Source organism: Pyrgilauda ruficollis, unplaced genomic scaffold (assembly GCF_017590135.1).
Source record: "Pyrgilauda ruficollis isolate IOZ18807 unplaced genomic scaffold, ASM1759013v1 scaffold45, whole genome shotgun sequence".
NCBI lineage: Eukaryota > Metazoa > Chordata > Aves > Passeriformes > Passeridae > Pyrgilauda > Pyrgilauda ruficollis.
This window is the reverse complement of record NW_024526044.1, coordinates 4,359,536-4,382,604: the sequence shown is the minus strand read 5'-3', so window position 1 is coordinate 4,382,604 and position 23,069 is coordinate 4,359,536. Positions and strand designations below refer to the sequence as shown.

The 23,069-nt window shown below is 45.0% G+C and overlaps 1 protein-coding gene across 1 annotated transcript in view; it reads right to left on the bottom strand.

Annotated features, from left to right (window-relative positions):
- Positions 1 to 934: 934 nt before the first annotated feature.
- Positions 935 to 23,069, bottom strand: part of BCAS1 (brain enriched myelin associated protein 1) — a 32,620-nt gene continuing 10,485 nt past the window's right edge. Inside the window, exons 4-11 of the mRNA XM_041478406.1 lie at positions 20,511 to 20,663; positions 19,956 to 20,000; positions 17,095 to 17,235; positions 15,004 to 15,039; positions 14,563 to 14,763; positions 10,765 to 10,932; positions 8,335 to 8,400; positions 935 to 2,124 (exon numbers count right to left, since the gene is read on the bottom strand). Coding sequence (XP_041334340.1) covers positions 2,050 to 2,124; positions 8,335 to 8,400; positions 10,765 to 10,932; positions 14,563 to 14,763; positions 15,004 to 15,039; positions 17,095 to 17,235; positions 19,956 to 20,000; positions 20,511 to 20,663 — 885 coding nt within the window. The 3' untranslated portion in view covers positions 935 to 2,049. The remainder of the gene's footprint in view (positions 2,125 to 8,334; positions 8,401 to 10,764; positions 10,933 to 14,562; positions 14,764 to 15,003; positions 15,040 to 17,094; positions 17,236 to 19,955; positions 20,001 to 20,510; positions 20,664 to 23,069) is intronic.

Here is a 23,069-nt window from a genome sequence, read left to right as displayed (position 1 = left end):
AATTCCTGGTTGTGAGGGTGAGGAGGGGCTGGGCTGGAATTCCCAGAGCAGCTGTGGCTGTTCTGGATCCCTGGCAGTGCCCAAGGCCAGGCTGGACAGGGCTTGGAGCACTTGGGACAGTGGAAGGTGTCCCTGCCATGGCAGGGTGGCACTGGGTGGGCTTTAATGTCCCTTCCCACCCAAACCCCTCTGTGATTTTATGCTAATATAATTGATCATATTCATAACTTTTATTTAAAAATTACTGAACTACTATTCCTGAGGTAATCCCAGCAGTGTGATCACACCATTTATTCCCTCTGCTCTGCTAAGAGCCCCTGTCTCACACCTGGCACTGCCACAGCCCTGTCTCACACTGCAGCTGTCTCCCTGGCTCTGCTTTATTCCATTCAATCTCATCTCATGTAGACAAAGCCTAATTTTATTTATTTCTTTTTGTGGAGCAAAGCTGGGCAGAACAACCCCAATTCTGTCACCCTGGTGCTGCCCAGAAGGACAAGGAGGGGCTGTGGGTCAATCACCATGGACTGATGTCCCTTTACATGGCATCAGAGTGCCAGGGAGGGAGCAGAAAGTGCCTTTACAATAAAGAACCCTTGGTCTGTGCTCTGTGTGCACAGAACCAGCTGAAGTTTGGGCTGGGCACCCCAAACCTGCAGGTCTGCAGAACCCAGAGCCAAAATCCCACTGAACTGCAGGGGCTTTGCACCTCTGTCCTCTCTGATTAGTTAGAAACAGAATTGTGCAGAATTTAGAGAATTCTCCCCTGCTTTCCATGTGTAATATTCACTCAAATAAAGAGAGAATAACAACTATTCCCTCCACGGGCAAGGTTTGTCTGTGCTGATTTGTGCCTTAGTGTCACATCAATCATCAGGCCACCATCAGGGGATGTAAATAACGAACTTGGTTTGCAAATTGAAACAGCAGCTGATTTTTTGTTTCAAAGGATAAGTATTAGTTTATTTAAAGATAAGGATGTCAAAATATACAGTATTGCATCATTAAGATCAGTGTGGATTACAGTGTCAAGCCCCTGGTTCCCTGTACAGGCTAGGATTGAACAAACAGAAATCTTAATTTTCTGTAAAATTTATTAACTACAGTTATTACAGGAGTCTTGTGAAGCAGAGAGCTGCCTGGGCAGCTTCGATTTTGGTTTTTTATTAGGATTAATTACAAGTATGGATACAAACAAACATCAGGATGAACAACTAAGTTTCCTATGATCTAAGGAACATTAATTCCGGGCTGGCAGGCACAGCCCGGCGTTAGGGGACGTGGCTGCCCTCTTGTGTCCTATTAGAACCTTAAATAGCTTTTAATTTGTTATCCCACCCTGCCGGCCGAGACAGGAGCTGCCCCCATCACGGCAAGCCTTTGCATTTTAGCGTTTTAATTTACATTAATAACCATCAGGAAGCAGGACTCGATCACCACGGGTTCTGCCGGGCTGAAGGGCTCAGCTCTCATTCCAGCTCTGTCGAAACCCCACCAGAAGTGACTCGGCTGTTGTTACACTGCAGCAGAACATTTCTCCAGGGGATTTGTGTTTTCCTGGCTGCTTTCAAGCTCTCTGAAGAGGAGGATTCTCTGCCCGTGCCTCGCTGCCTTCCTCTGTCACCTGCTTGCTTTTTCTGCCATTTATTGAATTCCCTGCCAGCCTCGTACCTGACTCACCCTCCCCTCTGCACACTTCAAACCATCCACAGCACCTTACCTTAAACACATTTCATAGGATCTGCAGAGCAGCTTTCTACAGGTGAGGAACAAACCCTGCAGAGACAACCTGCAAAATTACAAACCCTGCAAAGACAACCTTGCAAAATGACAAACCCCGCAAAGACAACCTCCAAAATGACAAACCCTGCAAAGACAACCTGCAAAATGACAAACCCTGCCATGACAACCTGCAGTGGTACCCGGTGTTTGCTTCAGCCTCAGGTGTTTGTGACAGCCGTGGGAAGGAAAAGGAGTCATTTCTGCTGCCAGAAAGGAGTCATTTCTGGAGCTCCAGAGAGCTGCTGAGCCTCCCTCCAGCAGCTGGCACTACTTGGATTTCCCAGCAGGGAGGATGGACACGGGATCTGTCTGCACTTCTGCATCCGACATCCTTTTGGAGCCCTGTGGAACAAGAGAGACACCTTTAGAAACACTTCCAACTATTTCTGAATGGTCAAGTCTGGAATTGTGCCCTAGACTTTTGCTGCCAGATATTTCCCACTGATTTAATCTCCCTGCTTTTCTTCATTTAATACGCACAAATATACGAGCACCATCTGCATCATGAGAACCACACAAAGTTCCTGCCTAAATGTGGGGGTTATTTTAATAGAATTGTCTCAATTGGCATGGAAATAATTGTTGTCAGGAACTGGGCTCACCTACCAGAGCCAGGCTGCTGTGTGTCTGTAGTATTGGAGTTTTGGCATAACTTTCTCTACCATTTCCCTGCCCTAAACGCTTCACTGCAGCCCTGCTGAGAGTCCTTCAGGCATGATGAATGGTGTATTATAGCCAGCCCTGCTCTGCTCTAGGTTAAAGGAACATTAAATACTTTTATGCATGACAGGTATTCGACAATGTTCGAGTGATAAAGCTTTTTTTACACTGCAAACATAATTCTGGGTTTGGAACCACTCCAAGACACTAATCCAGCTTAGATGAAGGAAATGTATAGCTCTAACTATACCAACTACATTTTTCACTAACTGATAAAAACTTGGCTCTGGTTTAAGGTGCCTGACCTAATTTTGCTGGCCTTGAAGCTGCCAAAACTTCAGCAAAACGGACCCACAATCAGTGTTTGAGGTCACTGTTACCAGTGTGGGGTGTCAGTGCTGTTTGTAACCCAAATCACACCTTGCTAAGCAGAAAATCCAGCATGACAAAGCTAAAGGTGCCTCTGTGCTTTCCCTAGGATAGGAACCTGGCAGAATAATGTGTGAATTGTCCCTTCCTGGAAACCTGAGTCACCAGTTCAGGAGGATTCTGTGTTACACATGCAGAGTGAAAGGTCTCGACTTCTTCATCCCCTTCAGGGAACTAAAACCAGCAAGGTTTTTACACTGATAAGGCTCCAACTCACTGATCTTTCTTTAAGGTTTCACCTTGGAGGATCTAAGCATGAAAAAGGGCAGGCAAAAATCACAATGGACTGAAAAATCCCATGTAAAACTGATTGTAGCCTTGTGCAGCTGAGCTGGCCGCAGTGGCTTCGCTTCTGCTTGTCCTGGCATTGAGTTTGGAGGATGCTCTAGAGCAGAATGAAAGGTTTGGCCATTTACAGGTAGCAGCAAATCCATCATTTATCCACCAACCAATACTAAGTGAGCTACTCATTCCAAATTTAGCCAGAAACCCTAAAAACCTCCACATCAGGTAAAGATTTCCCACTTGACAGGAGTAATGGGGTCTGCCAGCTCCAGCTCCTGTCTGAGCACGACGAAGTTACTTCTGAACTGATCAGGGAATACGATGCTACAATTTGCCTTTTTTCCTATAAAAGGGTGGAGGGAGGAGACAGGAGAGGAGGATTCTCCGTGGAGATAATCCCCATTTTGCCTCTTTTAGCACCCATTTTGCAGAGGTCACTTATTTGCTCGCTGCAGTCCCCTGCTCCTTTTTCAAGGTGGTTGCTGATTAAAGCAGGAAGATCAGACTGGCTGATGATTCCTGTTGAACTGGAATTTCCAAGCCCTTCTTTCTCGTGAAAGAAAGAGCTTTGTTCTGCCTTTTTTAAGGGACAGATTCCAGCTCTGCCCTGGGATTCAGGAGCTCAGGTACCACCAGCTCACGGCTTTGTGACAGCGAGCTTGGAACATTTGGGCAGAGCATTTTAAAGGGCACACACAGCAAAACCTTGGTGCTGGAGTACTTTTTCCCCCAGGTTTTGCTCAGGAGAAGCCTGGGTTAGTGCAGCATATACATAGCAGAAAAAATCCGAATACTTTCCACGTGCTGAGCACTCCCAGCTCCTGACAACTGGACTATGAGTTATTCCAGCCCAGGAAACAATGTTATTAATCTGTTTTTCCCCCCTTTCTTTTTCTTTCTAATCTAATCTTTCAAAGACTCCCTAAATACATTTGCTACAGCTTATAAATTAATCTCTTTTACCATAGGAACAACCTTATCTGTGCTCAAACCCTGCAGCTGGGCACTGATGCTGTTTGCTTGCATAAATGGCTCCAGTTGTAGCCAAAATTTCAGCATTTTTAGCCAAAATTCCAGCATTTTTAGCCCAGCTGGGAGCAGAGGCTGGAGCTGCAGTGTTTAATCTGTATTCCTGCACTGTGACATTCCCAGGGGACTCAGAAGGGAGTTGTTGGGTGAGCACAGGCTGGGAGAGCTGCTGGATCCCCCCTTCAACATCTCCTGCTCCCACTATATCAACAAAAAGCTGAATTTCTCTGCTGAGTTGTTCCCAGACAATCGAGCTGTTATCTTGAAATGGCAACGCTGGCATTGGTTGGTGTGTGTGATCTAATGACCTTTAGATCAATGATTACACCTTCTGATCACCTTGGAGATGAGGAGATTATTTTTTTTTATCATTGCAGAATGAGTTTCTTAGCTCTTGGTAATCCTGAGGATATTCAAAGAGAGGTAATAATAATAATCCATAATAATTTTCCACGAGAGTTTTCCCACACACAGACCTCATTGTTATGTGGTTTGCTGCCACTCTGAAGCACAATCAAGTGACCAAATCAATTTTACTGTTGTCAAAAATTTCTTTTTTTATTTTTTTTTAGAGTTAATGGGAGAGGGAAGCTGCAGGAGCACCCTCTATAATTGCAGCAGAAGATAAGGGACTGCACAGCCAAACTGAAAAAATAAATCCTACAGAACTACAGAATAAATCCTACAGAATCTCCACTTCCCCTACACTGATTCTGTTTTATTCCTCAAATGGTCTTTTTACCTCTCACAATCTCCTCTCTTGATCCAAAAGCTTTTATTGCCCTTTCAATCTGAGCCACCTTTCCTGTGTCTCACTATGCCTTCCATAAATTTCGAAGGTGTTTCCTCCAGATCCCCCTTTCTGGAAGAATTCTAAATGTGTGTCTCTTGTTAAACTCCACAAAGGAGTTTTGATTTTGATCACCTGCCTTGATTTTGAACTTGCAGGGATTTTGTTTGGCAGGGATTTTCTTTGGCAGGGATGTCCCAGCTGCACCCCCACGGGGGCAGGCAGGTTCCTCTGCTAAACCAGCCCCACCTCCACTTTCCTTTAATGACCACGCTGTAATTTGTAGGAACTCTGAGTCATCCCCACAGCCAAGGCATGAACCCCAAACCCAGCGCTGTGCCAACAATTCCAGCTCCTCCTGGGCAAACCATCCCTGCCTCAACCAGCACCCCGAGGGTAAACCATCCCTGCCTCAATCAGCTCCTCCTGGGCAAACCACCAAACCATCCCTGCCTCAAGCAGCACCCCGAGGCCTGAATTTTCCTTCCTTTCCCAAAACCTTGCTTTTCTTTGGCCCAAGTCCTGCTGGTGAACCTTTTTTTTTTTTAAATGCAAAAAAAAAAAAAAAAAAAAGAAGAAAACCCTAAACCCATATGGCTTTATTTATTGCCATCATTAAAACAGCACAAATTTGCCATGTTGAAAAGCTGGAAATCTCACATCTGCCCTCAGGCCATGGCCCAAGCTGAATGCTCTGTATTTTTCCAGCTTTGGGAATTTTACCATTAGTCTTGAAATATTTGGTGTTCTTCTGAAGGCCTGGGGTTATGTGCTCACACGCCAGGCTTAGCTTTCATTCAAAACAAAAACATTTTTAGATATCATGATTTCAGAGAAAACCCTGAAAGGAGAAACTTGAGAGAAACAGAATACAAATACACCTCTTGTATTTAAAAATAAAGAATGTTCAAGCCTGTCTAATTCTGGGGAAACAAGAACGAGAGGGGACAACAATCCTGCTGCTTTGCCTTTTTCACTCAATTCAGCTTTTCTCACTGCCCAACCTTAAAAAAGTTCCCTGTTTAAATCACAGAACCCGTTTAATACATTCAGACTTGACCAGGAGACTCAACTCCTCCACTAAACACGAGCTTTTGAAATTATTTCTTTTTCCAGAGATTAATATATGTGGTAAATATTTCCTCACACCTGGATTGCTCTGCTCTCAGACTTAAAAAAACCCAGTCAGCAGCTTGTCTTTGTGCAGGAGAACGTGAAGGAGGGGATCAGCAGATTTATGAATGTTTAAAGCAGGTTCAGTGGGGTCAGAGGAGAGCAGAGCTGTGGTCTGGGCTCACAGGCACCACGCACAGCTCACCTGTGTCCCCTCACCTGGGCAGTGACACTGCCGTGCCCAGGGGATGCAGGAGCTCTCCCAGCACGAGGATGGACACAAAGCAAATGGAAAGTTGTCTCTCAGTGAACTCTGGGAGCTCTGAGCTGCTTCCCAAGACTCTTCTCACTGGAACTGGCCTCAGCTCAGCATTGAAAGGATTCTCTGGTGAAATTGCAAAAATTCACCTTCACTGCAGCAACAAGCACAGCTCCGGGACTGAGCCCAGCCACAGCCGAGTTCAGAGGGGCAGAGGAGCCTGGAACCCTCAGAAACACTCTGTGCAATCTGTGGCTTTGCTCTGTGGGTGTAAAATTAGAGTTTTCCTCCCCACACGTGCCTGAGACAGCGCTGCAGCCAAAGCAGAACTGTCCCCGTGGTCGAGAGCAGGTGGGGCCTTTGATGTCAGGCAGACTAAACAGTTTTTAAAAAATATTCATAATACATTTCCCAGGCAAAAAATACCCAACTCCAACCCTATCAGATAATCCCTTTGAGGTGTTTCATATTAACCTTGAAAGGCAGGAAATTGGCAGATTTGATATTGATGGGAGCAGCTCAGGAAATGCGGAGTGAGGCCAAGGAATAATGAAAGATGTTAATGCTCCTTATTCCAAAGGGGAGCTGCTCCTGGCAGTTTGCTTTGCCTCCCTCAACATCAGCACTGCCACTGAAATAAAAAAAGAAAAATGGACAGCATTTTCCCTGTTATCTTACAGGAGACCTTGGGCCAAGGCTGATTTTTAAGCCTGGGATTTCTGTGGTTTTGGAGCAGTGCTGAAATTTCGGGAGGGTGCAGAGTGGCAGGGATGGGAAGGGGAGAAGAATCACAGCATTCCAGAGACACTACAGCATAATTTAAGGAAATCCTTTCAAAGAAATCCCCAAAAAAGGAAGAAGTCAGCAGCAGATCCAGTTTTCCTTGGGCTCCTCTGAGGAATAAAACTGTTCTACTTTACACCAGGGCAAGGGAGAGAAGAAGGAAGAACAATAAACTGATTTACAGAAATGGAGGGAAGCTGGCTGCTCATTAAAATAATAAAATAGATCCAGGGCTGAAACTTTTGGTGTCTTAGTCAGATCACTTCACAAAGCTCTTGTATGAAATAAGGATTAAGTGTCACAAGACAAGGCCCTTCTATATTTAGCGTGCTTTTAGAGACATAATTCATACAAATTAACCTTGGTGTCATCAGACATTGTGAAAATAGGAAGAGAGAGATATGATTTTACAGCTATTTAAAAGAGGAAATTCTGAAATGACAGTTTTGAATGCAACTTCAGTTTTCCTCTTAAAGGAAACTGTCTATAGACAGAACCTTGTTTTAGTTCTCATTACTGAGAGATGAATTCTTCAGGATATCTTCACTTGAAGCAGATGAGGGTTTGACTCTCAAATTAACAGAATTTGTATTTCTAATGAAAATAATATTTTTTTGGAGCATTTTGAAAGCCATGAAGAATAGAATGAAAACACCACACCCAAAGTTTGGGTTTAGATTTTATGAACACAGAACAAAAGAAACAAAAACAGAACAAGAAACAAATCTTTTCATGGCTTTTGTTACATTGCAGTGAACAGTTTTCATTCTCGTTTTCAGTTCTCTTTTGTAGAGTTTCCACCTAAATGATTCCTTCCTCAGAAGTCAAGTGAATCAACAAAGTAAAAATAATTCTGTGTGTATTTAGCTCCACTGCCTGAGCCAAGGTTCTTGCAGAAAGTCAAAAAGCAGCAAGAGAGAAGAAGAAGATTGTACATAAACCCACTGATTATTTTAAGAAAAGGAACACACCCGGAAAAAGCTTTTTTTAAAAAATAAAATATGATGTTGACTCTTTAAAATCTTGTTTAATATTCTGAACAGATAAAAGAAACAGAAGCTGTGTGTAAATGCACGAAGCTCAGTGAGTGTAGCACTCTCAGTGCCTTTTCCATCTCAAGAGGCAGAGCTGTGTGGAAGGAGGTGACAAGAACCCATCACCAGAGGATGAAGAAGTCCAGGCCAAAGATCCAAAGTCCACTTACGTGGTGTCTGGGGCTGGGACCATCTCCCTCTTCGGAGCGGGGGGTCCCTCCATCACCCCTGACTGACTAAAACAACAAAGGGTCCTGTTTGAGGCTTCGTTCAGGAGGAAAACTCCCAGGAATCAAGGCTTGAAGGCACTTCAGCACCTCCACTTTGGAAATGTCCCCGTCTCCAGGGTGGGTTTTGCTGGCTCTGCTCTGTGGGATTGCCTCTTGCCAGTCAGGTTTCCCATCAAAGCCTGAGCAGGGATCATTTCAGCCACTAAACAAGAACCTGCTGTCAGCCCTGCTGCTGGAATTTTCTAGGAAAGAGCTTTTCTTTGCTTTGCAGAGCCAAATCTGTCCTACAAGACCTAGTGGGATTTACTCTTTACTCACCCTACTAAGTGCATGTGCTGTGAATAATTAAAGCCCACTCACATTTAGAGGGATGCTTCCATATTTTGTCATCAGCATCCATTTAATCCTGATTTTTGCTTTCCAGTTTATTCCTGCAGTCCTTAAGCCTCTAAAAAATAATCCTCCTTGGTTCCCACACTTCCCAGCCAGGACAATCCAGGCAGAGCCTGAGGCTGCAGCACTGGAAGGTCACTCAGAGCAAACCTTGACTCTGAAATATCTTTTTAAGGTAAAAACCCATTTCCATCTATATTTAAAAGTGAGAAACCCCTGTTTGACCAAACTAAGTAAACAGTACAAGCTTTGTGAGAATTAGGTTAAGCTTAAGTTACAATCAGTGCTACAAAAGGGACAACAGGAATGAGCATTTGTGTTTAAAAATGTGTTGGGAGGGTTCAGTGTGTTCTCCTGAGCCACAGAACTCAGCAGCAAAGCGTGAAATAAACTGCAGGATTTCAGAGTGCCCAAATTTAAATGTCATTTTTCATTGCAGAAGTTCAATGAAAACAATGAAAGGATGTGACTTTTGTTCTAAATTTATCTCAGGCGGAATTGTGTTTTGCTGCAGCTCTACGTTGGTAGAGCTACAACAGCACCAGCCTGGTCCCACAGATGGGGTTACTGCAACCCTGACTTTCCTACAAAACCACAAAAATCAATGCATGGCAGCAGCAGGAGAGAAAATTAAACCACTCCATGACAGTTCATGGCTTTTGTGGGGAAAAACCCTGTCCCTGGAAGGTGCCATGCTGAGCCTGGCAGGGTTTGTGCTCGGGAGCTTTATCTGTGCAGGAGGTGCAGGGGAGGAAGCACAGTGTGGTCTGTGCTGGGGACAAACCCAGTCCAGAGTGCATGGAGATGGGCTGTGATGAGATCTGCTCTGCATTTGTGTTTTAGCAAGTCCTCAAATGCCTTTAGGAAAAAACCCAAACCTGCTTTAACAGCAATCAGTGTTACCTTTTCCCCTATAAACACCACAAACCCAGATAAAAATAGCCCTGCTTTAGCCAACCTCTCTAATCCACCTCGTATTTTTATTGTTATGATTATTTTTAACCAAAAACAGAGTAAAGACCTTGAGGTCTAGACAAAGCTCCCTCTTGCTGCCAGTGAGATGAGGACGAAACAATCCCAAGGATTTCTCTCCAGAGCACTGCTGACCTCTTATCCTTGCCTCTGGTCACTTGGGCTTGCTGCTGCCCACAAAGTTTTCAGCAGTCAGCAGGGTGGGTTGGGATGTTTTTAAATGGAGGAGGGTGGGGACAGCCAACACCCTGCTACATTTTCACCAACAGTTGTGACAACATAGTTATTCTCAATTCTAAATGCTATTCATTGCCTAAAAGTTTGATTATGTGGGACTGCAGATGATTTGGGAAAAACTTTGCTCTGGAAAGCAGGATTAGATTCTATTTTCTGCCTTTCCTCTTTCCCTCCTGATGGACCTTTGCAGGAGTGGCTGCCTCCTTTCCTTTCACGTGCCAGTTTACCTAACCTACACAAACTGCCAAAAAAAGTCCTGCCACTAAAAATACAACTCCCCAAAGCCAGTGCAGGACAGAACACGGCACAGGAGGAGTGACAGTGCCGTGGCCAGCAGGAGATGGATTTGGAGGTGGGGTTGGAGATGGGCTCCTCCAGGGGGATGATGCGGTTTGTGAGGTGGAGCATCCTCGGTGTCGCGACCCCTGGAGCTCCTTGGGCCACCTCGGCGGGGAAAGGGCCACCGGAGCCCTCGGGACGTTCCGGGAGGAGCCGCGAGAGGGAGATGCAGGACGGGGAATGCACGGGGGAATGCGGGGAGAAGTCCCAGCCGCGCATCCCGGAGCATCCCTCATCCCTGAGCATCCCTCAGCATCCCTCATCCCTGAGCATCCCTGAGCACCCCTCATCCCTGAGCATCCTTCATCCCTCAGCATCCCTCATCATCCCTCATCCCTGAGTGCCCCTGTACCCTCCCAGACAAAGGCAAGGTGTTTTCCAAGCCTCTCCCCAGCCCCCTGAGCTCCCGAAGGGCAAAGCTGCTCTTACCAGCTTAAAGAACTTCCTCAGGTTTGCCTTGGGCGTTTTGCTCTCTGCCCCTCGCGGTTTCACCTCGGTGCTTTCCGTGCTCTTGCTCTCGTCCCTGTCGGGAGCCACAGCCTCGAGAGCCACCTCTGCCTTCTCATTGCTCACGGCCTCTGCTTCTTCCGAGGAGTTCTGGGGTTGGGAATAAAGTGGAAGAAACATTGTGGCTCAATCTTGAGGAGTTGGTTGAATTCTTACAATTTTACAATCAAACAGGGCATAAAAACGTCCTCAGCTTCGCTGTTCTCTTCATGTTGCTTCAGGAATTTGATTGATCCCAATTGAAAGGAAGTGAATAAGTGTTAAAACCCCACCAGTTTCTATAAACAAGAGAAATAACCTTTCTTGAGTTGCTGGTTCCCAATCACAAGAACCTAGCTTTGATTACAATGTATCAAATTTGATACCTAGCTTTGATTACAATGTACAAAAAGAATGAAAATGAAATTACACACAGCAATGCTGTCCTGAGGAGATGAGGCTCAAGTAAATCCAGTAAATGTGAGAAAAACCATACTCAGGAATTTGCACTCAAAAGCAGAATTAAGATTATTTGAAACACACTAGGGACACTATTAATTGCTGAAACCTGGCCTTGGACATTTCCAGGGATGGGGCAGCCACAGCTCCTCTGAGAATCTGTGTCAGGACCTCACCTCCCTCCCAGGGAACAATTCCTTCCCAATACCCCATCTAAACCTCCCCTGTGCCAATTTGGAGCCATTCCCCCTGTCCTGTCACTCGTTTATTCTTATTTGTCACCACATTCTTTTATTTGGACTCTGCACTTTTATTGTGAAAAAGGATATTTCCTGTTCCCCTTTACAGCAGTTTTTGTGTGCTGTTGTCATCTCCCTTTCTGAGCAAATAAAATCCCAGTTTATTTAGTCCTTCAGACAGAAGCCATCCAATATATTTACTCGGTATTCCATCACACCTTTAGTTCTGTAATATTTTTAAGTTGCAGAGAACTCCACATTCAGGAAGGGGACTCATCATGGACTCTACAGCAGCAGGAGAGATTTTGCTTTGTTCCTGACTCCTCTTTTGTGGAAGAAACAACATTTTGGGGGTGGGGCAACAGGGAGAAGAATGATGAGAGAATAAATATTCCTTATCCCCTGCTGCCTGAGATGGCTGCAGCACATCCCACTGCCCCGTGGAATTGTAGATTTAATTTATATTTATGAACAGCTTTGAGATAATCAATCTATAATAATTTCACTCTGGATCTCTGCCTGTTCACACATCCATATCATCAATTCCCCATCTATTTGCTGGAAGGAAATGATTCAGAGCAGAGTGGAAGCAGTGGCTCAGTAAAGCAGGGCTCAGCTCCTGGGGTCCCACCAGAGGGGCAGGTTGGGATCACTCTGCTGTACCCCAAAGGAGTTTTGTCTCTGCAGGTTTGCTCTGCACTGGAATTGGTGGCACAACCAACAAATGCACCCTGGGACCGAATGCCAAGCTCCAAAAGGCACTGCCCAGTTAAATTAGGGTTAGGCAGCTTTTCAGGGATTGAGTTGTTTCAAGGATGAGGGATTTTTGCACATTTCTTCAGGAAATTCTTCTGCAGAACAAGGGGGGATGGCTTCACACTGAAAGAAGGGAAATTTAGTTTGGGTATACAGAGGAAATTCCTCCCTGTGAGGGTGCTGAGCCCTGGCACAGGTGCCCAGAGCAGCTGTGGCTGCCCCTGGATCCCTGGCAGTGCCCAAGGCCAGGCTGGACAGGGCTTGGAGCAGCCTGGGACAGTGGGAGGTGTCCCTGCCATGGCAGGGGTGGCACTGGATGGGCCAATTTAAGGTCCCTCCAACCCAAACCATTCTGGGATTCCACGTTCTGCTTCACCCAGTAATTAACCAGTTTGCTGTCTGCACATCAGTAAAAAGAGCAAGATTTTCCTGCAGTTGCATGGCAAGAGCTGCTTAAAATTCAAGCTTTTTAAGCAAACACATCTGCTTTTAAAGACAGATCCCAGAGCGGTGTAAATAATGCTGCCTTGATCACCTTCCACCCTGGCCTGGCCTGCTTTGATCAGATAAATGTGAAGCATCATGTTTCTCTGCCCTGATCAGATATCTACCAGGCCTTGGAAGCAGCTTTCCAACACAAATATTGGAAATTGCCCACTGTAATTCCCTATTAGTATTCCTTCTGAAAAAAAAAAAAAAAAAAGAAAAAAAGAAAAAAAAAAGAAAAAGAGAAATGCTGGCACAGCAAATATTTGAGTAACAGTTCTGAAAATTCTCGTGAAGACTGATCAGGAAATGGGGCAAATACAAAGTGGCTCCCAGCTGAGAAGCTGAATAAGGAATTTTTCATTTTCCCTTTCCATATTTATTCATCTGCAGGCAGAGAGCAGCATTAACTGCCACGTGTTGACAGGCACTTCATTAGCTGCACTTTGAAGTGAAAGCTCATCAGAAGATGGATATTTAAGAGACTGCCTGGAAAGAGAAGCTGGAGCTGAATCCTGCATCCATTGAGTGTTGTGGTTGCTGTTTGTGACTTCAAAAGCAAAGCTACTCCTGACTCTGAAGTCTCCACCTATTTGAGCTTGGATTCTCTGTCTAGCAAAAGGACAGTGCATTAAATGTGCCAGAAAAAGATAAATTCACTGCAGAACACCCCACAGAGTCTTCAAACCAAGGTGAGTATGAGGCCAACCTGTTGCCTTTTGGTTTTTGTACATCTCTCCTCTTTTTTTTTTTTTTTAATCCTTGATACTTCATTAAGAAATGACTGAATTCAGATGGACTTTTTGCTGTTTTACACTGAAACTATGCACAGCAGCCTGCCAGAAGGCCTCTTCTCTCCTCATTTCATCCTGATGTTCAGCACACATCCTGCTTCCCAGCTCTGTTTTCAAATAAGCCAGACTACTCAGAAGAGGAGGTTTCTCTAGCAATAACAACTACAGAAAAACCTCCCTCTCCCTCTTCTTCTCAACTTTCCTCTCATTCCAAGCACCTGATCCCCTCAGTTCCCCTGGAAATTCAGTCCCAAGTGGCAAATGTTTGAAGCTTTGATTATTTTCAAGCACGTTTACTCTGTAAATATCTAAACACCTTTGTTTTTGTTTTTTTTTTAAACATAAATAAAATATCCGAACTGCATCTCCAGTGGGAAAACTCAGCTAAAGAAGCTGCAGGAGCAGCAGCCACTCAGGGGCATCTGGGTGTTTGGAAGCAGCAAATTTCTGGGGTTTGAACTTGAGCAGAAGCCCAGAAAAGCAGTTATTTAACATCCAGTGACTCAGTAAAGTTTCATACAGCCCTTCTGTGAAATGAAATTAAGAATGAATAAACTTCAGCTTATAAACCATATGGATCGTGGAAACAGGAACTGTGTTTTTAGAGTTAGCCCTAAATTTAGTTAAAATTATTATTTAACCTGAGGAACTATGTGTCTTCCTAAGCAATTGAGACCCCAAATCAAAGGCTGACTGGCTCTGTCACAGAGCAATTTCTGCTGAGTAAGAGTAGATCCCCCTGATCCCAGCTTTTCAGATATTAAAGCAAAGAAATCAAACGAGGTTTTAGAGCTTTGTCTCTACTAATGATACATTTTAGTAAAGAACACTGTGATCTCTGGGGGATATTTAACAGAAGCACTGAATTGTGAAAGGATAACATTCCTGATTCCATAAAAACATGAAAAGCACCACAGTTAATTCATGCCCCTGCTGCTGGACACGTGGGAGCTGCTGCCCGTGGCGGGTTTGGCAGGAATGAACTCCATTCCTCCATTCCCCTGTACCTTTTTCCAGAAGAGCTTGCTGAGGGGCAGAGGAGTGGCCGAGCCCTTGTCCTTGGTGCCCTCCCGGGGGGGATCGGTGCTCACTGCCTGCGGAGGGGCCGCGGCCTCCGGCGCCTTCGGGTTCTGCTTGGCCGGCGCCTCTTGGGAGGGAGGGACATTTCTGTCTGCTTTGACACAGGTCACAGGAGGCTGCTCAGGGCTCTGGGAATGAGAGGACATGGAGATTGTGGGGAACAAATCCACAGCCATCACCTGGGGCAGGTGAGCACTCCCTCTCCCCGTTCTCCCCGGCCGCTCCACCCCTGCTTCCTTGGGCAGAGGAAGCAAAGACACAGCAAAGCCAGAACAAGATAAAGAAATTAAAACACTTAAAGACTGAACACACCAGTGAGAATTCCCCTTTTCCTGCATTGCACAGATAATTCGACCCCTCCTACTCACTTTGGTGTTGGTTGTCTGCTGGGTTTCTTTCGCAGCCTGAAGGGAAACAAAACACAAAGATGAGTCTGTCTGAGGCCATGGCAGCACTGCAGTTCCACAGGCCAGCAATTGTCTGTGTCACCAATTATTTTATATTTAGTGAATGTGTGTGCAAGTCCTGGCTCCTGCAGCCATGGAAACTGATCCCTGGAAGAGTGGAGGCTGCTGGAGGGAATGCCAGGTCCCATCCTTGTACCTGCACCAGCTTGGTGCTGCATCCTTTGTGCTTGTAGTCCTCAACTTGTTCTTTAAAAATATATATGCTGGTTCCACCCAGCTCTCGTATTTTTGGGCATGAGGTGGGATTTCCTTCAGCACAAACACTGAGTGATGGGGCTCCTGATTTCAGCAGGATACACAAAGGAGGAGCCAGTTAAATTCCTCCTTGGCCAGGGATGTTAGCTGCATCTCTTACCCCTCACACTGAAGAATGACCTGAGCCACAAAAACCCACCCAACCCATCTGCACAGGCTCCAGCAGCCTGGGCAGACTTTGGGAAGTTCTCCACAGAACAGGTGAGATATTTTGCAGGGCAGGTGAGACATTTTGCAGGGCAGTTATTCTGCAGGAGCCAAGAACTCTTTTTTATGGTCAGTTTTGACAAACATCCAGAACGGGAGGTGAGAAGAAGGGTGAGGATGCCATGGGCTGGCTTCAGCATGGGATTCACCCTTCTCTTCCAAGGAAAATTCCATAAATCAGGACAGTTATATGCAAAATTAGCATGGAATGAAGGGCAAATGTGCATGGATGGGAAGTGCATCACAAGCTGCTTTAGAGTTAGGATTTTGTAACACAGGAGCCTGAAAAACAATATTTCTGTTAACTCAAACTCTTTAAACTTCCATTAAATATTCCAGGGAATTTTCTCACTACAGCTTATTGCAATATTAATTATTGGAATGGAATCTTAAAAAATGCCAGTCAGGTTTGGTTTTTACCAGGAACCAATTTTACCTTAATTCATTATGAACAAGTAATTAATATTTTAATTTTATTAAGAAATGAAGCTGAGATATCAAATTTAAGGTTTTGGGAAGAACTGCACACTTGAATTCATTTGGAATATTATTATTCCTTCAGTAATATGCTGATTATTTTTCTTCCCTCAAAAATGAGATAGTGGAAAGAACATTTTTGGTTTTAAAATGTATTAAAGAATGCCCTATGCTCTTGATTATAAAGCCCCCTACTCACCAGAAATTCCATGTGGGTGTCTGGAGGGGGAACTAAATATTAATTATGATCCTCCCCCACTGGAAGGGTCCCTGCTTCTGCATTCTCTGGGCTAAAAGGCTGCAATTCTCTGCTTGCCTGCCATGATTATCTTCAGAGAATGCAGAAATCTTTAAATACAGAGCTTGAGGCCAAAAGTTTTTGGTAATTTCTGGTTTTTAACATAAAAGCTTATGTCCTCTGAAACAGCCATTTGCTTGACTGTGCATTTTGAGCCCTTTAAAGTACTCATCTAACCCAGATTTTTTTTTTCTACTCTAAACTAAATCACAACTAAAATAAATTAATTTTCTTGGTTGCAGTGAGAAATCCCTATTTCTGCAGGGAATTCCATGTTCCAGCCTCCTCTGTGCTGTACCAGATGCCCCAAATGCCGATTTCAGCCAAGTTCCGGTGTACATTAATGACATAAAACCCGACCTGTGGCTGGGCTGAGCTCCCAAACCTCTCTGGTTTCAGGCTTTGGTCACCTCTACACAATTCATTGTTTGTCAGCACCTCTGATTTTGGTTTTTAGTGGCCAGGGGGGTTTAGTCTGTGTTAGTAACTGGCAGGAATTATTGCTCCAGGAATTATTGCTCCAGGAATTATTGCTCCAGGAATTATTGCTCCAGAACCCCGAGCTCACAGAGGGCCCAAGGAGAGGAAGGTGCAGCTCAGGATGGTTCCCATCCCCCCAGCACAGAAATGCTCCCCCAGGAACCTCCAGAGCTCTGCACATCTGGCCAGATGTGGGCAAAGAACTCCTCTCTCTCTGTGCCAGGAGCCAGCTGTGATTGCTCAGGGTTCTGCTGCTCCTGGAGCTCCATACCAACCTTGTGCCTAAAGAGTTTGCTAAAGGTGCTGTGGCCCAGCTTGGGGCTCTGTGCCTTCTTTTTCTTGGCTCCTTTGGAGGGGGATTCTGCTGCTGCCTTCGGGCCAGGCTGTCCCCCAGGGCCCTTCTCCGCCTTGGAGCCCTTGGCACAACAGCAGGGGCAGGTGAGTGTTTGCTGCAAATATTTGCTTCATCAAAGACATTATTCCATCATCACACACGTGGGATTAAAGGAAAAGATTCCCTCTTAGCTCTGGATAAATTGTGGGGTTTTTCCTGAGTGATTTCTCAGCTCTCCTCAGAGCTTCTTTCACACCAACATAAAATAAAAGCCAATGCAATCCACCCAATTCCAAATTAAACCACAACTTTCCCTCTAAAATCTCCACTAAACTGAAACCTAAATCCCACAAACATCTGCCTTTCCAAGTCATGAAGAAGCAATTTAGGATTTATAATTTAAAACAGGCAAATATATAAATCTTTGGAGGAACCTTCAGTCTTTTTATTGCAGCATAATAGGGACTTTAAAATGTTTTACATAATGCATTATTTAGCAAAAGGGCAGTGTGAATATTCATGATATACACTGCCTAAATATTTCAAGCTTGCATTAATGTCCTTGAAATTAATTAATTAATTGCTCGAGGTCCCAGGATTTAAAGCAGGAAGATGCCTTTGACTACCTGGCATGGAGGAGAATGAAGGATTATTCCTTACTAATTCTCACAGCAAAAATGACCCTTTTCCCTGCAAAATTCCTGCAATTCCTGAACACAGAATGACACAGGATCAGCTCAGGGTCTGCCACAGGAGGGTGAGGTCAGTGACTTGGGGCAGACCTTGTGCAAACAACCTCTTGGTTTGTAGGAACTGCCTGAGCAGGTGTGACCAGGCTCTGAACTGGTGTGGGCACAGAGGAAGGGACAGCCACTGAGGGACAGCCACCGAGGTGATGCCTTTAGGTTTAGCTTTTCTATTCTCTATTTTTTTTCTATTTTTCAGGTTCTGTGCTGCTTTAGTGTGTGGGTCTGGGTTCATATTATGGGATGGTGAGCTCTCTGCACAGAGCAGGGAGACAAAACAATTCCTGCTCCAGCTGGGCACCAAGGACAAATGATCCAAATCTCAGCCCAGGAGCACAAACCCCGTGGGCTGGAGAGAGAAAAACAAGCAGGATGGGAGTGCAGGGGCTGAGCTGGAATTGGACACTGAACTGCAATGTGCACATGGAGCAGAGCTGATCCCAGGGAGAGACCCCGTGACCATCATGTATTCTGGGACCATTTGGGTTCATCTTGGGTTCATTTTGGGACCATTTGGGTTCATCTTGGCTGCAGCCCTGGCTGGGCTCTTGTGATGCCCAAGGTGGATCCATAAATCATAAATCATAAATAAAATCATAAATCATAAATCCCTGCTTTATTCTTTAGCTCCAACCAGTCTCTGCTCTAGCTCAGCCTGCACAAGGCATCTGAGGGACTGCCACCACCGAGGGTGTGCCCGGCTGCTGGCAGCACACGTGGCCCAGCAGCTGATTAGAGCTGGAGCCAGCACTGATAAGAGCCTGACCCTACAGAAACAGAAGGGTTTCCCCCCCTCAGAGGATGCTGAGGCACTGCCCAGGCTCCCCAGAGATCATTCCCTGCTCCAAACCTTTCAGAGCTCCAAAAGTGCCTGGACAAGGCTCTGGGTGGGATTGCTGGGGGTCTGTGCAGGGACAGGGCTGGATGAACCTTTGGATCCCTTCCAGCTCCAGGATATTCCATGATTCTACCATTTGAAGGCACAGCAGCCACCCAAGAGCCCCATGGCACTCAGGAAAACTTCACTTAGCTAAGCTTTACCTTTAACACACTTCAGTTGTTTTTTGGGGGAAAAAAAATGACCATTATTTCCTATCAGCCAAAAAATCTGCACCTTTTCTACCTGGGAGCTGATAAATTAACCTCCTCGACATATTTCCCCTTTATTGAAGTACAAATGCCATATCAGATAAAGGAATTCCCAATAAAAAAAGAACTCCCACTTAATCTCCTGTAAGGAGTTTGCACATCCTGCAAGTCACCTGGGTTTGTTTGCCCTGCCAGGTGTGCCAGCAAACCAAACCCACCCAGAATATTCCTGTCCAAATGACAGCAGCACCAGCAGTCACCTGGCACAGGTGACAGAGTCAGGGAAGGAAATGGGGCTGTTTCCATCCAAACTGGATTGTTCACCACCTCTGGGAAGAGCTGCAAGTCTCCCTGAGGCAGGGCACTTTAATAACTGCATTTTCTGCATTGCTTGGAAAAGCTTCATCCTATTTGATGATTTTCAGAGTTATTCAGAGTTATTGAGAATAATTTATAGAGTTATTCAGAATTAAATCCCCCATGTACTCACCAAGCTTGCAGCAAAGACTATTGAATAGGACAAAAGAATAAAAAAATAGGAGAAAACCCAAAAAATGTTGTGATTTTGGCTAATATCTGCACGGGAAAACCACTTCCATTTTTAGGGTTTTATTCCTTTTTCTTAATAAAGTTTTTTCAAGGCACAAGGAAAACTGTTGTACGAACAAACAGAACTTTTTTGTGGACTCAAAGTTTTCACGGAAATTTTAGATCAAAAACAAGTCAGAGAAACAACCAAAAGTGTCACCAGTCATCACCAAGCTTGCAGAAAACACAACAGATTTTGATTGTAACAGATGATATTAAGAATTGCACTGTTTAGCCTCTTTCTTTTCAATTTATCCAGCGGAAAAATATTTGAAATTACTTCAAATTATGACATCAGTTAGAGAAAAAACCCAACAAAATGAAGAGGAAATCCCTGTGTGAAAAACACCTAATGACCAATGAACAAGGAACTGCCTACCTTGTCTTCAGAATCACTTTTGGCTTCAGCTTTGCTTGGGGAGACCTTAAAGGAATTTGAAAAAAAAAAAAAAAAAGGTCACTCAACCCAGCCTTTCAAAGGATCGAAAAGATAAGTTTGAAATCAGCAGGTTTTATTTGCACAAAGGGAAAATACAAATATTGCTTGCCTCAAGTGGGAAAATTGATAATGCAAATATTCCTTGAGAACAACGTAATGGCTACGATGAAAAATGCCTGGAGTGAATATTTACTATTCAAGCTTCTAAACAATTAATAAAAATGAGCTTTTAGAGGTGGTACAAAAGGAATATCAAGCAGGAAGTCTTTGAGACAGTTCAAGATCTGTATCTGTGTAGAAGTGGAAGTTTGCAGAGCAGGTGGCACTCACTTGATCATTTCAGTGTCCCCCCACACCCTCCTCATTCCCCCATGACAGAGAACATTTTACATTTATTGACACATTTTACTGAATTTATACAACTTCTCCACTCCCACAGGGGATTTTTGGAAACAGTTGAAACCCAAAGAGATGGAAAGGCAAGGCAGAACTTACCAGTGTTTTGAGGAAGCTCATGACTGAGCCCTGTCCTGCAGCCGCCTGGGGACTGTCCTGCTGTGCCCGTGCCCTCCCAGGTGCTGCAGCAGCCGGGCCCCGCTCACCTGCAGAGTCCTGCCCGAGCTCCTCTTGGCTGCACTCATCTATCTCCTAAAAAATAAAAGGGGGCACAGATTGCTCAGTGCCAGCTTGCCTGATGCCCAGTGGAATGCAAAAGTGGCTTTTGTGACTCGCTGGGAGTCACAACAGCAATTCCAACCATTCCTGCCCAGCCCACGGGCAGAACAATCCAGCATTTATCCCTCTCCTTCCCCTCTCTCCTCAGACACTCAGCGCTGCTGCTGCTTGGGGGAACGTTGTTCTCAGCCACAACAAGCACAGGGCGAGCCCCAAACTCCACTTTTGTCTTTTCGAGGCTGAGCTTGTGAAAAATGGGAGCAAAATGCTGAGATTTTGGCCCTGCCAGCTCCGTGTCTGAGCGCACCATCCAAAGATGGCTTCTCATTCTCTATTTTGCCATGCCAGGAATCATTTTTATCTATCAAACACCAATGTGACACACATTAAAAGAAGGAAAAAGGCAACAAATCAAAGTAATTCCTCTTAGCCAGACAGAGCTGCCTCTTCTCTTCGTGGAATTACACTTCCCTGAGCCCCAAAACATTTTCTAGTGCTCAAGCACTCACAAAAGTAGGTAATATTTAGGTATTGTTTTCTGTTTAGACAGCTGGACAAGGGTCTGCTTCTAAAAAAAACACTTCTTGAACCAGTTTTGGGGAGTTTAGCACTTCTCACACTGAATTTACCTTTCATTTTGGCCACCTTTGTCTTGAACCTGCACAGGAAAGCTCACGAAAAGTGTGCAGGAGAGAGTGACACCAAAGAATGCCTAAGTGACATCCAAGGTATTTTTCCCTAACCAGCCCATTATAGCTCAGTGCTTTTTTCAGTGGGAAAAATTAGAATAAAAGCATTCTAAAGAACCTTTCCCCGTGCTGGGTGATTAAAATAGCACAATAATTGTATAATATGGATTTCTTTATGTCACCAGTGGAAGGAATAGACTTCAAATGCTTTAAGACTTCAGAGGGATCAGGACAGCTGGGCGTGGGGTGGGCAGTGCCAGCAGAACACAGGGAGTTAAAGCAGACACTGAAATGCCAGAAGGGACCTCAGTGTCATTCCCCACCCACCCAGTTTTGCAAGCTGGCCCAGGAAGCAGCAGGGCACTGCTGGAATGCTCAGCAGGCCACTGAAGGGTCTCACACACCACTTTGTGCAGCTGCCAGCCCCAGAGGGGCCCCAGGAACAATCTGTCCCATGCAGGACACGCGTGGCCACGCCAGCCCGGGGTGGCACACGCAGAGCTCTGGTGCCATGGAAAATGCTGGCTCTGCTCCAGGTGTTCAAGGGACAACTGAGGCAGGAGGAGGAGGAGGATGATGTGCTGCTAAACAAAACTAGATTCACAGCCCAAGTGCTTGGTGCCATCACACTCTTTCGAGCTGGATGCTATCAAGAAAAGAAACAGATTTAATAACTTTTTGGAATTACAGACAAGCCCAAGCCCTGGCCTTGGGATGCACTTCGGGAGGGAGCTGCACACAGCTGTTTCCAGCACCTCTGGCTGATCCAGGACATCTCCCTGACAAAGTCACATTGAAGAGAAAGCCACTGCAGATCCTGAGGAGTGGGGCCATCCCAAAATCCCTGAATTCCAACCTCACAGCTCAGATGTGCCCCATTTGATGTGCCCATTTCAACTCCTGTATTCTGCTGGCACTGCCCACTCCACACCCAGCTGTCCTGATCCCTCTGAAGTCTTAAAGCATTTGAAGTCTATTCCTTCCACTGGTGACATAAAGAAATCCATATTATACAATTATTGTGCTATTTTAATCACCCAGCACGGGGAAGGGTTCTTTAGAATGCTTTTATTCTATTTTTTCCCAATAAAAATGACCCTTCCCAAGCCGAGGCTGCCCCTGGCTATAGAGAATCACTCCAGTCTGGCCTTGGAGAGGGGCTGTGATCCATCCTGTGCTCCCATGGGAATATTCCTGCAGGAAGAGCCCAGGCTGGGGCCATCAGCACAGAAATCAGGCACAGAGAACACACAGCCCTGCAGGATCACGTCTGCAGAGCCACCAAATCGCCACAAAAGCCTCTGTGGCAGCTCCCTGCTCAAAGCCCTGGGGGTAAATAATGAAAGAAACTCCAGGAATAACAGAAGATCAGTATTAGGAGTTAATAGATGCTATGTAAATGTTCAATTCGTGTCTTTGAGAAGTTAAATTTGGGGGTAATAAACACCTTAAATGTACTGTAGTTTCAGTTCAGTCATCAGGAAAAAAAAACCACCCCAAACATATCAAAAGAATGTATTCCTGCCAGCACTTTTGTTTGCATGAATCATGGCTCAGTGAAACATTTCAGGCATATAATTTATCTTTTCTTTGGCTTACATAGTAAATGCTTCATGAATTCATGAATTCTGCCCTTGTTTTAATTATGCTGCGCTCTGAATGTAGTTTTGTAGACCACAAAAATAAAGAG